The following is a 14,629-nucleotide window of genomic DNA, read 5'->3' on the forward strand; positions in this document are numbered from 1 at the left end:
CTTCCTCTCTCTCTCTGTCTGCCTACTTGTGATCTCTCTGTCAAATAAATAAATAAAATCTTTAAAAAAAAAGAAAAAAAAAAAGCCCAAGGAAGCAAATGCATATCCACAGTGCAAATAAACTAGTACCAAGTTAATAAGTGTCCTTTTTGCCTCTTTTCATCAGAAAACAAGTTTCTGGAAGCAGCATGCCTGCTTTAGGTGAACAAGCCCCCTTCAGCCCCTTACACTGAGCCAAGCTGAGAAATTCCATTTCTGAGTGACCAGAGAGCCATGAAGACAAGGTGAAGGGAGAAAACAGCTTTCTTTCTCATGTCTTCAAGAACTGCCATCTAATTCAACCAGTCCAGCCAGTGACCCGGCCCTAGATCCCACTGAGACCTCCCAAGCACAACCAAGTTCTGCACAGGTTCCCACTAGTCAGCAGCTTCCTGGCATCTGGCTGATGACCTGCTCTCCGACTTGCCATCTTCAGCTGAGTCCAGCACCCCTGAAGATCGAATCAACAATCTGACTTATCCTTTTTGGACCACCCCACCTCATAACATGCACCAGACAGCCAGTAGTTGTTGCATGGAAACAGGGTATTCTTTACACAATGAAATCCCTGGACCTAAACCCCAGCTTGCAGCTCTCTGGTTGTTGGCTAAGTTCCTGGAGCTCTCTCTCGGCTGTTTCCTCATCTATAAGACCAGGACAGAGTCCACTGCTCAGAGTTGTAGAGACTAAAAGTGACATACACATGGCAATTGGCCCCTCAACTAGCAGTTATGACTATTGTCAGTCCCCTCTCCTGCTCGAGCTCCTGTGGGAGCCAGGAGCCAGCCTGGGCTGCAGCCACCCTGCCAGCGCCGTGACCCAGGCAGGCAGGTAGAGGCTCAATGGCCTCCCACATGCGGGTGTCCTCAAGGTCAGTCAGTGTCAGAACCAAATGTCATCTTGGGAGCCAACCTGCAAATCCTGGGTAATAAGCAGGCTGAGCCCATTCCTCCCTGGGGGGAAAAAGGCGGGGGCGGAGAGAAGAGAAAACAGAAGTACAGAGATCAAAAAGCAGAAGGCCAAGAGTAAAAGAGCCAGACAGGGGCAGGTAGGGCAAATCATAAAGGACATGTACAAAGAAGCCACGGAGGTGAAAAGTAGCAGAGAGAACTGGCAGCAGCCTCAGAAGGCACCAGGAGGGACAGTGGTCCCTAGCAAAGGGAGGAATCCTCACTGGATTATAGCTGGGCCCCAGTAGAAATGCATGGAAAATGTCCAGTCACAAAACAGGGGTCCAGTACCTGAGACAGGAGACAGGGGGGCGGCAGAGCACGAGTTCCCAGCTGGCTCAGGTCTGCTCCAGCTCCCAAACGGAAGAGCAGAGAGAGGGTGCTGGGTTCAGTGGGCCATGCCCCCGGGGCCAAGAGTGATGCCAGCAACAGCAGCAGGCCACCCCTCCACGCGGATCCACGGTCTCACAACTGGCTGGCTGGCATCAGGTTTGGAAACCTCTCTGTGCCCAGAAGCCTTTGCTCATTGACTTCAGTTCTGGGTGCTCTGGACTGGCCCCATGACAGGTCAAGGCTGGGAAGAGTACCCAAGCCCCCAGGACAATGACTCAGGGATGCCTCAGCCACGCTCACCACCAGGGCCCCACGAGACCGAGCACAAGTGGTGGGTGGAATTCCAAGGCCTTTAATTCGTAGCCAGCGTGCCCGCACCTCGCCCTAGCTCCTGTGTTGCCATGCCCCGCCCCATGCCGGCACCCCCCACTCCCTTCCCACAACCCCTCTCACGCTGCCCTGCGCATTCCCCTCCCCCCCGCCTCCTAAGTGGGAGCAGGTGGGGGTGCAGCCAGAGCCCCCGCCGCCCCCAGCATCAGCATGGCCAGGGCCTTGGGGCCCGTCGTGTGGATCTTCTCATGCCGGTGCAGGTTGGAGCGGCGGCTGAAGCTCTTGCCACAGAGGGGGCAGGAGTAGGGCCGGACGCCGCGGTGGGTGCGCTGGTGGGCAGTGAGGTGGGAGCTGTGGCTGAAGCTCTTGCCGCAGTCGAGGCAGTGGTAGGGCTTCTCGCCCGTGTGCGTGCGGTTGTGCGCGATGAGGTTGGAGCGCTGGCTGAAGCACTTGCCGCACTCGGGGCATGGGTAGGGCTTGACCCCGGTGTGCGTGCGCTGGTGGGTGACCAGGGCCGAGCTCTGCGTGAAGCACTTGCTGCAGACGGGGCACTTGTGGGGCTTGGCGCCTGTGTGCGTGCCCTGGTGGGTGACCAGGTCCGAGCGGCGGGTGAAGCGCTTGGCGCAACGGTCGCACACGTAGGGCTTCTCGCCCGTGTGGATGCGCTGGTGCTGGATCAGCGTCGAGTGGTGGCTGAAGCTCTTCCAGCAGGAGGGGCAGGTGTAGGGCTTCTCGCCTGTGTGGATGATCTGGTGCTGGATGAGGTGTGAGCTGCGGCCGAAGCGCTTGCCGCAGTCCGTGCAGGTGTAGGGCTTCTCACCCGTGTGCGTGCGCCGGTGGGTCACGAGGTGCGAGTGCCAGCTGAAGGCCTTGCCGCACTGCTCACACTTGTACGTCTTCTTGCCAGCGTCACCGTCGGGGACCAGGCCCTCCTCACTGCTCTCGGGGGGCCCCACCCACCCCTCTCTGGCTTTCTCTGTGAGGCTGGCGTTGGGTGGCGCCGGTTTTGCCGGCATCTCCTGCAGGGGACCCGGCTGCCCACCGTCTCTGGCCTGTCCTGAGCTCTGGCCACTGCCGGTTTGCTGCCCAAATGGCTGGACGTCCCCCGGGGCTCTCCCCATCCTGCTTCTGGAAGCCTTCACATCCCCCAGGGCTGCCAGGGATGGGGCCGGCTCCTCCTTGCCCGCCTCAATGGCTCCTGGAGAAAGAGTTTCCAGCAAGACAGAAAGACTTCCGTGAGGGACCCAGGGGAATTCAGGAAAGGAAGGTAAGAGCGAGGACCCTGGAAGGAAAAGCCACCACCCCGGCAGAGGACAGGACACCGGCAGCCCTGTCCCTGGCATAGGTCTGCACCCCAAGCAACAGAGAGCCCGTGCTGACAAGGGGCACCCGGGAGTGACAGCAAGGAGCCCACGGCCCCGTGCCACAGCGCCTGCCCACCTGTCACCTCTGCACACACCTGTCTTCTCCTTGTCATCTCCCATCTGCTGGCTCGAGCTCGATGCCTCACCCTTGCCCTGTCCCTGGGAGCCCCAGAGAGGTCTGCTGAAGGGAAATCCTGCTGAGAAGAGAGACACGAGATGCTATGCTCAGTTGTGGAACCCCCAGGCTGCACAGCAGGAGACAACCCCCCCAAACGAAGAGGCAGAAATGGGGAGGCAGCTCTGCAAACATGGAGTAGAAAGACACAAGCTAAATTTAAAAAATAAATAAATAAAAGACACAAGCTGAAAACTCGCATGGGGTCCGGAGTCCAGCCCCCCATAGGCAGCGCACTGTAGGGGAACTGCCTGACTCACTCTCCTCAGGGCTGAGGTGGGCTCCACCTTGTTTCCCTGAATGAGCCCCAGAGGCAAAAGGAGAGGGGCCAGGTGAGGTCAGCTGCTGATAACCCCCTTTGTCACACAGGCCCCCAGGTGCAGGCCCAGCAATGTCTCCAGGCCCGCAGCTCTCCAGACCAAGGGCAAGAAGGGCTCCTGGAGGAGGGACAGTGGTGGACCGAAGCCCAGGGGGAGGGCCCGGGAGAAGAGGCCAGGGGTGCCGTTGGCCCAGAAGTCAGGGACCAGCAGCCCCCTGGCCAAGTCCCCTGGGGCAAGGTCCTGGGGCTTCTGGTCAAGTCAGAGAGCAGAGCGGCCCAAACCACACCATGCAGGAAGAGAGGAGTGTGTGGGACCCGCCCCTGGGTTTCGGGCACTTGTGAGGCTGGCCGTGGGGCTGCAGGTGGGTGCTGAGTTCCCTCTGATCTCCCAGGACTTGCCTGGGCCTGCCGCTCTGGGCCGTGAGGAGTGCTACGATGGGTGGTGAGCAAAGCCAAGAAATTAAAGGTGTGAGCTGTCCTGACTCCGAAGCCCACCGCCGAGGTCAAGGTGAAATCACCAAGTCCCTGGCTCTCCTAGACCAGCAAGTATGCCCCTGGTAGGTACTGACAGACAAACAGGCAGATTGAACTGAATGGCAATGAAGGAATGAGCGCCAGAAGCTCCTCTCAATTCTGCCAACAAAAACAGGGTCTGAAACAGAGAAGTTGGGGTGCTGGGACTTGATTTACCATAAGAAACAATGAGGGACCCAAGGCCCGTCTGAAGAGAGGATAGGCCCCTTGGGGTGGATGTGACAGCTCAGGGTCTGGGGGCCTGGAGAGATGAGCTGGCACCAGGACCCCCCATCCCCTGGCACAAAGTCCCGATAGGCAGCCAAGCTCTCCACACACACACCTCTCAGGTGGGGCTTGGAGGAGCAGGACGGTGGCAGGAGCAGCCCAACACCGCAGAAGGACCGGGCAGCAGAAGCGCAAGGCCAGCACTGCCTGGCGCAGTGGCCACTCGCCACGAGTGGCTACGACAATTCAAACTTGACCGGTTAAAAGGAAATCAAGGATCAGCCCAGGCACTCCAGCCACATTTCTGGTGCTGAGCAGCCAGTGGCTCGTGGTCTCCAGGTCAGTGCAGAGCGCGTGTCTTTCACCAGGGAGAACAGAGCGGCCCACGTGGATGCTTGAGAAGCTTAAGCCCGAGATGGGGGGAGGAGGGGGTGGCAGGACAGCCCCACCTCTGGCATCGGGCCTCAGAAGTGGCCACCCCAGCACAGGCTCGGGCCCTTACCCAGGGACAGTCCGTTCCTCTTCTGCAGGACGTCCCTGTAGAAGCTTTGCTGGGCGTGGTCCAGCCGACCCCACTCCTCCCTGGAGAGGTACAGAGCCACATCCTCAAAAGTCACTGGCATCTGCAACACAAAATGCCCACTCTCCAGGGCACGCCGGGACACCCGGGGAGGGGGGGGAATGGCTCCAAGATGAGGGCCGCCCCTGCCCCTGGCCCCTAGCCCACTGCCCCAAGCAAGGCCTGTGCTCCCATCTGACGGTGAAACAGGACAGCCACCCAAGGGGGGCATTTTTTTTTTGGTGGGGGAGGGGTGTAAAAAACAAAGCAGTTGTGTACCACAGACGATAAAACACAAAGAAAAGGCCCTTTCTGGCACCACAGTCAAAGCTCAGGATGTCCAGGCGCCCCCCTCCTCCAGCCCCCAGATCCAGACAACGAGGCCCCGTCTGAGATGCCACTCCTTCATGTCCTTGTGCTCTCCGTCCAGCCGTGCACCTGATCGGGGACACTGACCTGGGACCAGGCGGTGAGCAGCGCCGCAGCCATCTGGCGGTCTCTGGTCCGCCCCTCTCGAGAGAGCACAGGGATCTGGGGGGAGGGGAGGGCTGAGAGAGCAGAGAGGTCCTCAGGGCGGCCACCTCACCCTGCTGGGCCCCGCTGCTGCCCCTGAGCCGACCCCAGGGGACACCAGAGCTGCCTCCAAATCCACTCCAACCCGACCCAAGAAGAGGGTCAGCAGGCTCTGAGGTAGCGCAGGAGCGGCCTCTGAGGGGCAGGTGGGCAGACATCCGGGCATCTCCATGGCAGGAAAGCTCATGCCCTGACCCCCTGTGCTATGAGCCTCCACCTCCCCCCACAGCTGCCACCCACAAAGAGCCTCCCTCCACATCCTTCTCCATCCCTGTCCTCACCTCCACCAGGCAGGAAGAGAGCCTTCTCCTTAGAGCCCTGGCTTAGGGACACCCAGCTTGGCGTTCCCAGAGCCCCATCCCCCTGCCATGCCCCCTCGGGGTGTGGCTCTTCTGCCTCCATCTTGATGTGCAGTGACTCCCGAGTGGCTCCCAAAGGCACCATCTCCTCCGACTCAGAAAGCATTTCTGGACAAGGATGCCCATGGCCCAGAACCTAGGAACAACAGCCCCCATCAGTACGTGGGCAGAGAACAGGAGACCCAGCCGAGCTCCGCACCTGAAGGTCCTGGCAGGGGCCGCACACACCCAGATCCAAGGCACAGCCTGAAGAGCGGCCCTTGCTTCCTTCTGCTGGCCCTGGGGACCCACACATCTCTGGTTTACCGACACAAGGCCGAGGCAGCCAGGGAACGAAGGAAAGAAGGGAAGGCTCGGGGTCGGGCGAGGGGCAGATGCCTCTTCTCAGTTCCAGCCTCGTGCCTCCCACAGCAGCACGGCCTGTTCCTGTTTAACAATGAGGAAACTGAGTGCAGTGGATTGAATGTGTCCCCCCAGATTTCATGTCGCTCGGAACCTCAGAACATGACCTTATTTGGAATAAAGTTCTCCACTGATGTAATTAGTTAAGGATCGGCTCCATAGCTCAGGGTTAGTTAAGGATCTTGAGAGGAAATCATCCCACATTTAGACTGGGCCCTAAATCCGATCACTGGTGTCCTGATAAGAGGAAAAGACATGGAAATACAGAGAAAGCCACATGTATATAGAGGCAGAGCTGGGGGACAGAAGCCGCAGGACACATGGAGCCGCCAGACCCTGAGAGGCAGAAGGAGCCTCCTCCTCGAGGCTGGGGAGGGAGCCCCGCCAACACTGTGACCCCGGCCTCTCAAACTGAGGGAATAAATGCTGGTTGTTACACAGACACAGGACACTGTGATCCCGGCTCAGAGGTCAGACAACAGCCCAAGGTCAGAGAGCCCATCAGGGCTTGGCGAGAAGTGGAACTCAAGGGTAGCCAACTCACAAGTCAACGCCAGAGCCACCATTTCTTGGAGATGACAGGGAGGTATCATGTGGCCTTGGGCCATTTCCAGCCTGACTCAATGTGGAGTTTTGGGCTTTGGAGAAAAAGGCCCAAGGGTACCACTAACTGTGCCATGGCCTGGGCCTGCCTCCATCCGACAGAGGGAAAACCTCCCAGCTCACCCCTTCAGCACCACCCACTGCCATGGCACTTCCAGTGTCCCCCCACTTCACACCAGCCCCAGCTCCAGCCCCTGGGATGGGGAGGAAGAGCCTTTGGAGTCAGGCAACCAGGGTTCAAATCTAGGCCGGCCCCTCATTAGCTGCTCAGCCCCAAGTAGGCACCACAAACCTCGAGAGTTTGGGGCAAGTCACTTTCTTTGCATTGGGAGGCCCCCGGTGAGGCCTCACTGGCCTCCGCAGCTCAGGGACCCGCCAGGCTTCTCCCTGTGCCACCTCCACCTCCATCTACATTAGGGTCTCAAAGAGAAAGACCCTCAGGCCAGGGAGCCACCTGGGCCAGGCAGCCTCCAAGACTCAGCTGCTCTGCCTCATACACAGATAACCTGTGAGAAAGAGCTGTGCGCTCTGGAACATTCTGGATAAACACAGAGTGGAGCCAATAATTATTACTACTCCTCTCCTGTGTGAGCTGACGGACTCCAACAGCAGCAGAGAATGTCAGGGACGCGTGAGGCCCACTGGGTGTTACAAAGGCACCGTGGAAGCGAAAGCAAAAAGTGCAGGGGCTTCTTTGTGCTTCTGCGGTACGAAAATGATACAGACGGTCCCCGGCTTACAACGGCTCAACTTAACCAGTTTTCGACCCGACGACGGTACAAAAGGGATATCCATTCCACAGAAACCGTACTTTGGGTTTTGAATTTGCATCCTCTGCTGGGCTAGTGATCTGCAGCTCGGTCGTCCCTGGGGAGGGAGGCAGCAGGAGCTGCAGCTGCCGGTCAGCCACGCGGTCACAAGAGGAAACGACCCACAAACTGTGTTTCTCCTTCAGTACGGTCGTACTCACCACTTCATTATGGAAGAGGCTTTGCGGGAGGAGATTCTGCCTGACTACGGGCTGATGTTAACGTGTTTTGAGCACGTCTGAAGGAGGGAGATTAGGCCATGATGCTCAGAAGGTTACTGTGTTAAATGCATTTTCAACTTCTGATACTTACAATGGGTTTATCGGGATGTAACCTCGTCGCAAGTCAAGCAAGATCTGCACTTGATTTGTATTTGAACCTACAACCCCTGGAAATGCGAGTTGAGGTGTTAAGGGTTTCTCTGACCTAGGTTCTAGTTGCTGTGGATGTTTCTATTTTCTGTATTACACTAATTACCACCTCAGAGCCTCCCAACCGCCTGGAACAGCCTGTGGGAACAGCAGGCACATGACAGATGTTTTACAGATGACACACCTGGTTCCCAGAGGCAGGGGACTTGCCCAAAGTCACACACCTGGCCGCAGGTGACTCATGTTCCTTTGATTCCAAGCCCAATGGCCCTGGTCGCCCCCACCACCACCGCCACCGAAGGGTATAATTACACATGTGGGCAACAGGTACATGAAGGACTAGGTGCTTAGACCCAGAATGGAGATGGGGTCCAAAGCAGAAGGGAGGGTAAACTGAGGCTTCCCTGCGTGCTCTGGACACCGTTCGGAGAGGAACCCCACCAGGAGAATGCCCCATGCAGCCTCCCTGCTATTTTGTATGGCCTTTGGCCAAATGACAACTGAACTCACCAGGCAAAGCAGAGAAACTTGGTAGCTGTCGATTCCCACCACCTTTTCCACCTCCCATCACCCCCATCCACCAGCTCTGCACCCCGGTGAGCCTAACTCTTCCACTGGTCTAGGCACCTTGCCTTGAAAGTCTCCTCCTGCTCCCTGTCCTTCCAGGGCACGCATCCCTTACCCAGCACCCTGTCCATACCTCTCGGGCTCTCTCCTTGTCCTGGGCAGCCCGGGTGCCTCCGCCATCCGCAGACATTTCTATCTCAGAGGTAGGAAGCACAGCTGAGTCGTTGGCCAACCCCTGCCAGCTCTGGCCAGGAGCCTGGAAGAGCAGGAAGAAGTCAGCCAGCGTCTCCCTGGTACCTCTGAAGCAGTGTGAAAATCCCCCACGCAGGACCAGACCCACCCGTGGTCCCAATCAGAAATAAACCTTCCAGGGGCGCCTGGGTGGCTCAGTGGGTTAAGCCGTTGCCTTCGGCTCAGGTCATGATCTCAGGGTCCTGGGATCGAGTCCCGCATCGGGCTCTCTGCTCCGCAGGGAGCCTGCTTCCCTTCCTCTCTCTCTGCCTGCTTCTCTGCCTACTTGTGATCTCTCGCTGTCAAATAAATAAATAAATAATCTTAAAAAGAAAAAGAAAGAAATAAACCTTCCAGCTGCCTTCCAGTGACCTCACTCCCTAGGATGGTTTTTGGTCCCTCGCTTAACAGAATGCTACTCTGTATCGTCCCCTTTGTCACTTAAGCCAGAACTCTGCATCTCTGAGCGGCCCAGTTGGGAAAGTCAGGGCTGACTCGGCGTCTGTCTCTCCTGCCATCAGGAGCCCAAAGGACTGCAGAGATCCTATAAACAGGTGCTGGGTGTGGCCACACCCGTCACAGCCAGCTCCGTGGGAGAATCAAGGCCCCACCGTCTCCCAGGCCCCGGATACACACACCCCGCGCTCGACCTGACTTGGCCCTGCCCGGGATGCAGAAACTGAGCAGCCCGAAACTGCAACCACCTGCCAAGTCCATCCTCCTCACGGACCTGGACAGACCATATCCTTCCCCTTCCCGAACCTGGGTCCAGGCCCCTTTTTCTCCCCACCAGCCTGAAGCCTTCCACCTCTGACCCCGTCCCCTCCTGCCAGCTGACCACCCACAAGGATCTCAGGATCAGGCACCCTCCCTGGCGCCCCTCTCACCGAGGCGGAGGCGGAGGGGGCACCTCGGGCGGTGGGGGGGCCCCCTTCCCCGGGGAACGGAGACTCCACAGCCTGCAGCGGGCCGGGAGCCGGGTGGAGACTGGGATTAGGGACAACAGGAAGTCCCTCCCAGATCCCGTTCCCCACGCAGCTGCAGCCCTACAGGGTTCCTGGCTTCGAGGGTTCCGGGTCTGGGGTCCTGAGCGGGGCTGCACTTGATCTCAGCCGGGAGGTGAATCCTAAATCCTCACTGCCCGCTCACGATCACTTTACCTGGCGTGCACTTGTGAAACCAGCAAAGCAGGGATGCCAGAACGGGGAAATACATTCTCTGGAAGGTTCTGACATTTGACGTTTCAGAGAGGGCACTGCAGCTGTTCTCACAGAAGGAAGGACACTCTCCTGGGGAGAGGGGCACGATGGTCCTCTTCGATACACAGGGCTTCTGGAGGTCTTGTGGTGTCCCCATGGAGACGTTCCTGGATTTCACCTTAGGCCCTGAGGCCAGTGAGCAGGGGAGAGTCTTGGGCTCTCCCCAAGACTGGCATGGAGTTCTGTCTCCCTCAGAACAAACTTAGTAAACAGGCCTGGGAACCTACCCTCAGCCCCATGCCCCACACCCTGAGGCCCTACCCTCACCCCCGTGCCCCAATCCTTGAAATGATGTTGGACCAATGTGAGATTCCTCTAGACTCCTCTCCCCACCTCCATCTCCAGGCTGGGGAGTGTAGCAGGGGTAATGGGGTCTGACCCAGCCATCCACAGGCTCCCAGACTCCAACTCTCAGTCTTGGCCTTCCCTTCGGACCCTGAGAGCCAAGGCTCCCAAAATTGAGGCTCAGAGACTGCTTCACTTCTAGGGTGAAGAACTCATCTCCCCCCTGAGCAGGGCACAGGGGATGGGTGTCAGAAGAGGGGGGCCAGCTCCGGAGTCAGATTCCAGGAACCTCCCTATAACCATGGCCTCCGACCATCAGAGTCCTCTGACATGTATCCATTTCACCCTGTAAGGCAGGCCCTGTGCTGGCCTACAGGTGTACTATGTGGGCCCACAGGGGTTTGATTTCTTTAAAACTTAGTTTCCAACATTTAACAATTAGTATATTTGTCATAAAATCGATTTTCTTGAAAAATCAGAACATTGGGCAACCCCGGACTCATATTCCTCACATTCGGGGGCCGTTCTCACATAGCTGTACATGGTCCCCACTTGCTCCTGTAGCATTTTGAACTCTGATATAGCCTTCTGTCACCTTGATGAACAAAAAATATTAGCCTTGGGGTCTGGTCAGTATTTCCAGGTGTTTTAATCCTCAAGGCAAAGAGGGATATCCAAAGTTGTAGCCAAAGTCAATACCGCTGTCAAGCCAGAGAGCTATAAACTGAGAAGTCACAGGGGGCTGTGAAAAAAGATTGACAACTCAGTCCGTGACTGTTTCTCCATCAACATGGACCATGACCAGTGTCCAGAGTAAGGGGACTCACTCCTGAGGTGACCCATTTCAGCCCACATCAGCTCTAGCTGTGCACGGAGTCCCAACACAGTGGGTGTGTCCTGATTCACGGGCAAACGTTTCTCTACCAGACAAAAGGGATACTGGGGAAGCCCAGCAGTTTGGATACCACCAGGGAATCACCTAAACTAGACCAAATGAAGTCTCAACATTTATTTAAGTGTTCGGAAAATATGTATTAAGCACTTACTATATGACAGACATTAGCCCCTTCTTGGAGATGAGAGGAAACACCTCTAGGGCTGGCTCTAGGACTGCGCAGGTCTAGGAGAAAGAGTGTTCACAGTTGCTGTGTGGGAACTGCAGTCCCTAAAAGACTGCAGAAAGGCACCAGGGAAAGCAGAGATCAAAAACCTAAATGCCTCGAACAAGTGGGCAGCACCACAAATGACCGGTGGCTTGGGTGCAAGACGGTAGTAGGGGAGGGGCTGCAGGGCCCTCAAGAAATCATATTTTGTTCAAAGGGGGCAGCTGGGGGCTCAATATTGCCAAAGCTTGAGAATTTTTCAAGAAAAGCCGAAGAAGAAGAAGAAGAAGAAGAAGAAGAAGAAGAAGAAGAAGAAGAATTGCATTGATGTGAAATGTTGACGATTCAAATAAAAAATTTAAGAACTCCATACAACTCCAGCAGAAAACACCTGCTGTCTAGCTCCTGGGGCACCAGGGATGTACTCACCTCCGGAGCCTGTCACGAGGATAGCTATATCATGGATGGAGACGCTTATCTGAGCTGTGGACCAGCAAACACTCCCGCATCTGGCGGCTTCACTGAGCTTAAGAAGAGATCAACTTCAGTAAATAAATCATGGGATCTACCTTCAGAGATTAGCCTGAGAACTGACTTCGGCCTCACAAAAATGCTCACAATAATTAAAACTAGAAAAAGGAATCACATGAAGCAAGAAGGGAAAAAATGTTTAAAAAGTAAAGGGAGGAGAGCATGTAGTCATGAAGGCTGTTCAGCCAGGCTGGAGACGGGGTAATGCAGACCTCTCTGCAGCCTTAGGGAGGACAGGCGGTAAGGGGAAATAAAGGAACGTGAGAGAGGCCAAGGAAAAACAGGAATAATCGAGGAAGCACAGAGCAAACGTTAAGCACGGAAAAAGAAAAGGAGAGCGGATAGGTGGGGAAATCCCATAGGTGGGGTCCCAGGAATACAAATTTTTTTGAAGAAAATAACTAAGAACGCCCAGGGCCACGGAGAGCAGGGCATGGGCGCCCCCGCGGCCAGCAGCAAGCCCGAGGCCCGGTGCCCTGACGCCTGGCGGCAGCACGAGCCAGCGTTCCCCGCCGCGGGACGCCAGCGAGCCCCCTGCCTCCTGCAGCCCTAGCGGGCGGAACACGGACGCCCGAGCGCGTCGCCCAGGCAACGCCGCCACCCCGCCCACGCGCTCACGCAAGCCACGGTGATTGGCTGGAGCCCGACAGCCTGGCCCGTGCGCGCCTCCAGGGCTCCGCCCCGGCCTGCGCGCTCCCGTCCGCGCCCACGAGAGACAGCTGCGCCGAGGGAGGAGGTTAACGCTGGTGCCTCCTGCCCTTGGCCGGTGTGCCCGCGTTTCCCGTCCGGCTGCCCCATCTCAACTTCCGGCTTCCCGGCGCTCTCGCTACGCCGCCTTGTGGCCATCGTGCGGGGGGGACAGCCGGGGCGGTGAGGACCGTGGGGCGGACAGCCGGGAGCCCTGGAGTCGGCGTCCCGCGTGGGGAAACTGAGGCTGTCTGCATGAGGGCCCGGCGCCCCGTCTGGCCCCCGACACTCACCTGTTCTGAATTTTGTTTCAAAAACGGGAGTGAAGCGTGCGCTGCCGCCCTGCCCCCTCTGTGGCACATTCCTTGCTCAAGATAAAAACAGAGGGAGGGAAAGGAACGTGCTGGGTCAAAACCAAACCACCAGACATTAGTCGAAGCAGGGAAAGCCTGCTTTATTCGGTAACCGCTGACAACTGGGGAAAGAGCTGAGCTCCGACTGGTCTGTGCAGAGGGGGCTGGGGTTTTAAAGGGAGAAGGGAGGGAGAGAGCAGAGCCCACTGGAGTCACGGTCAGGAAGGCCACGAGGCTCCTTCCCAGGCAGCAACACCAAGGGCTTTCTTCCATGATCGTCAAGGCCAGCGGCTTCAGCTTCTGCCTCGGCCAGGCAAGCTGTGAATTCCAAGGCCAGAACCACCCCCATTCCCCACCCCACACCCGGTCAAATGTAAAAGGGTAGACTGGAAATGTTCCTGGATCACCCACATCCCAACTTCCGGAACACTGGCTTGATCTGGGAGCTAGACAGCGGACAGTACAGGCAGGGAGCGGACACGCTAGTAAAACTAGGCTAAGAGCTCAAGACTCACTCCGGCTGATCCTTTGGTGTGGAAATAAGTTAAGTTACTTTTTCGTTAGAGACTTGTGCATTTTTAGGAAACCAGAACAGTGTCATCACCCCAAAATACCTTCGTTGGTGTGGCCACCTCCTATCATCTCATCCCTAAAGTGTCCCCCAGTCTCAGCAGAGTTTCAGGTTACATTCACACTTACAAGCCTAAGACACTGAGGCAGATGGGGATGGGGGTCTCAGAAGGCATCCCGCTGGCTTAGCACCAGAGGACCCTTACCTGAGGCCCCTTATGGGAGCAAATGGCAGTGGCACCAGAGCACCTGCCTTTGGTGGCCTTTTTGGCTGATATTTACAGCCCTTTGTCCTGCTGCAGTCTCCCTCCCCCACTCTCCAGCCCTCAGACTCCCTCTACATGTCTTGTGGTCTCTCCCACAGAATCTTTTATATTCGGACTTTACTGGGTGTGGGGGGAAAATGTAGAGCTTCCATTGGCTTTTACTTCTCTCATCTTTTCACAAATTCAGTTTTTTTTTTTTTTAAGATTTTATTTATTTGTCAGAGTGAGCACAGGCAGACAGAGTGGCAGGCAGAGGCAGACAGAGAAGCAGGCTCCCGCTGAGCAAGGAGCCCGATGTGGGACTCGATCCCAGGACGTTGGGATCATGACCTGAGCCAAAGGCAGTGGCTTAACCAACTGAGCCACCCAGGTGTCCCCACAAATTCAATTTTTGCGAATTTTTTTTTTTAAAGTAGCCTCTAAAGCCAGCATGGAGCCCAAGGCAGGGCTTGAACTTACGACCCTGAGATCAAGACCTGAGCTGAGATCAAGGGTCAGATGCTTAACTGACTGAAATACACAGGCGCCTCTTCAGAATGTTTTATAATGTGGGGGGAAATCGGCTAATGATAAGAATCAGGGCCCTTGGAGAGATGGCTGGTCCTAGGTCCAGCTCAAGATTTACACAAGATGAATCTATAGATGGTGAGAGGGGAAATGGTGCACAAGTGTGTAACAAAATAGTCTTCTTTTTTAAAAGATTTATTTATTTATTTGACAGACAGAGATCACAAGTAGGCAGAGGCAGGCAAAGGGGTGGGGAGGCAGGCTCCCTGCTGTGCAGAAATCCAGATGCTGAGGCTTGATCCCAGGGCCCTGAGATCATGACCTGAGCCGAAGGCAGAGGCTT

At 56.6% G+C, this 14,629-nt stretch overlaps 1 protein-coding gene across 4 annotated transcripts; it reads right to left on the reverse strand.

The window, feature by feature from the left end:
- Positions 1-1,735: 1,735 nt before the first annotated feature.
- ZNF205 (zinc finger protein 205) lies at positions 1,736-9,742 on the reverse strand. 4 transcript variants are annotated; one of them, XM_059415540.1, is made up of 7 exons: positions 9,613-9,742; positions 8,628-8,750; positions 5,665-5,878; positions 5,267-5,358; positions 4,754-4,874; positions 3,112-3,210; positions 1,736-2,850 (listed from the first exon to the last, which is right to left on the reverse strand). In XM_059415540.1, the coding sequence occupies exons 2-7, from the start codon at positions 8,682-8,684 to the stop codon at positions 1,808-1,810; spliced, it is 1,626 nt and encodes a 541-aa protein (XP_059271523.1). In that variant the 5' UTR covers positions 8,685-8,750; positions 9,613-9,742; the 3' UTR covers positions 1,736-1,807. The 4 variants fall into 4 exon arrangements, with proteins under 4 accessions (XP_059271523.1, XP_059271522.1, XP_059271526.1 ...); XM_059415539.1 differs by having other exon boundaries at positions 1,739-2,850; positions 3,112-3,213; XM_059415543.1 differs by lacking the exon at positions 9,613-9,742 and adding an exon at positions 6,049-6,168 and having other exon boundaries at positions 1,740-2,850; positions 3,112-3,213; positions 8,628-8,718.
- Positions 9,743-14,629: the final 4,887 nt, after the last annotated feature.

Source organism: Mustela nigripes, chromosome 11 (assembly GCF_022355385.1).
Source record: "Mustela nigripes isolate SB6536 chromosome 11, MUSNIG.SB6536, whole genome shotgun sequence".
Taxonomy (NCBI): Eukaryota; Metazoa; Chordata; class Mammalia; order Carnivora; family Mustelidae; genus Mustela; species Mustela nigripes.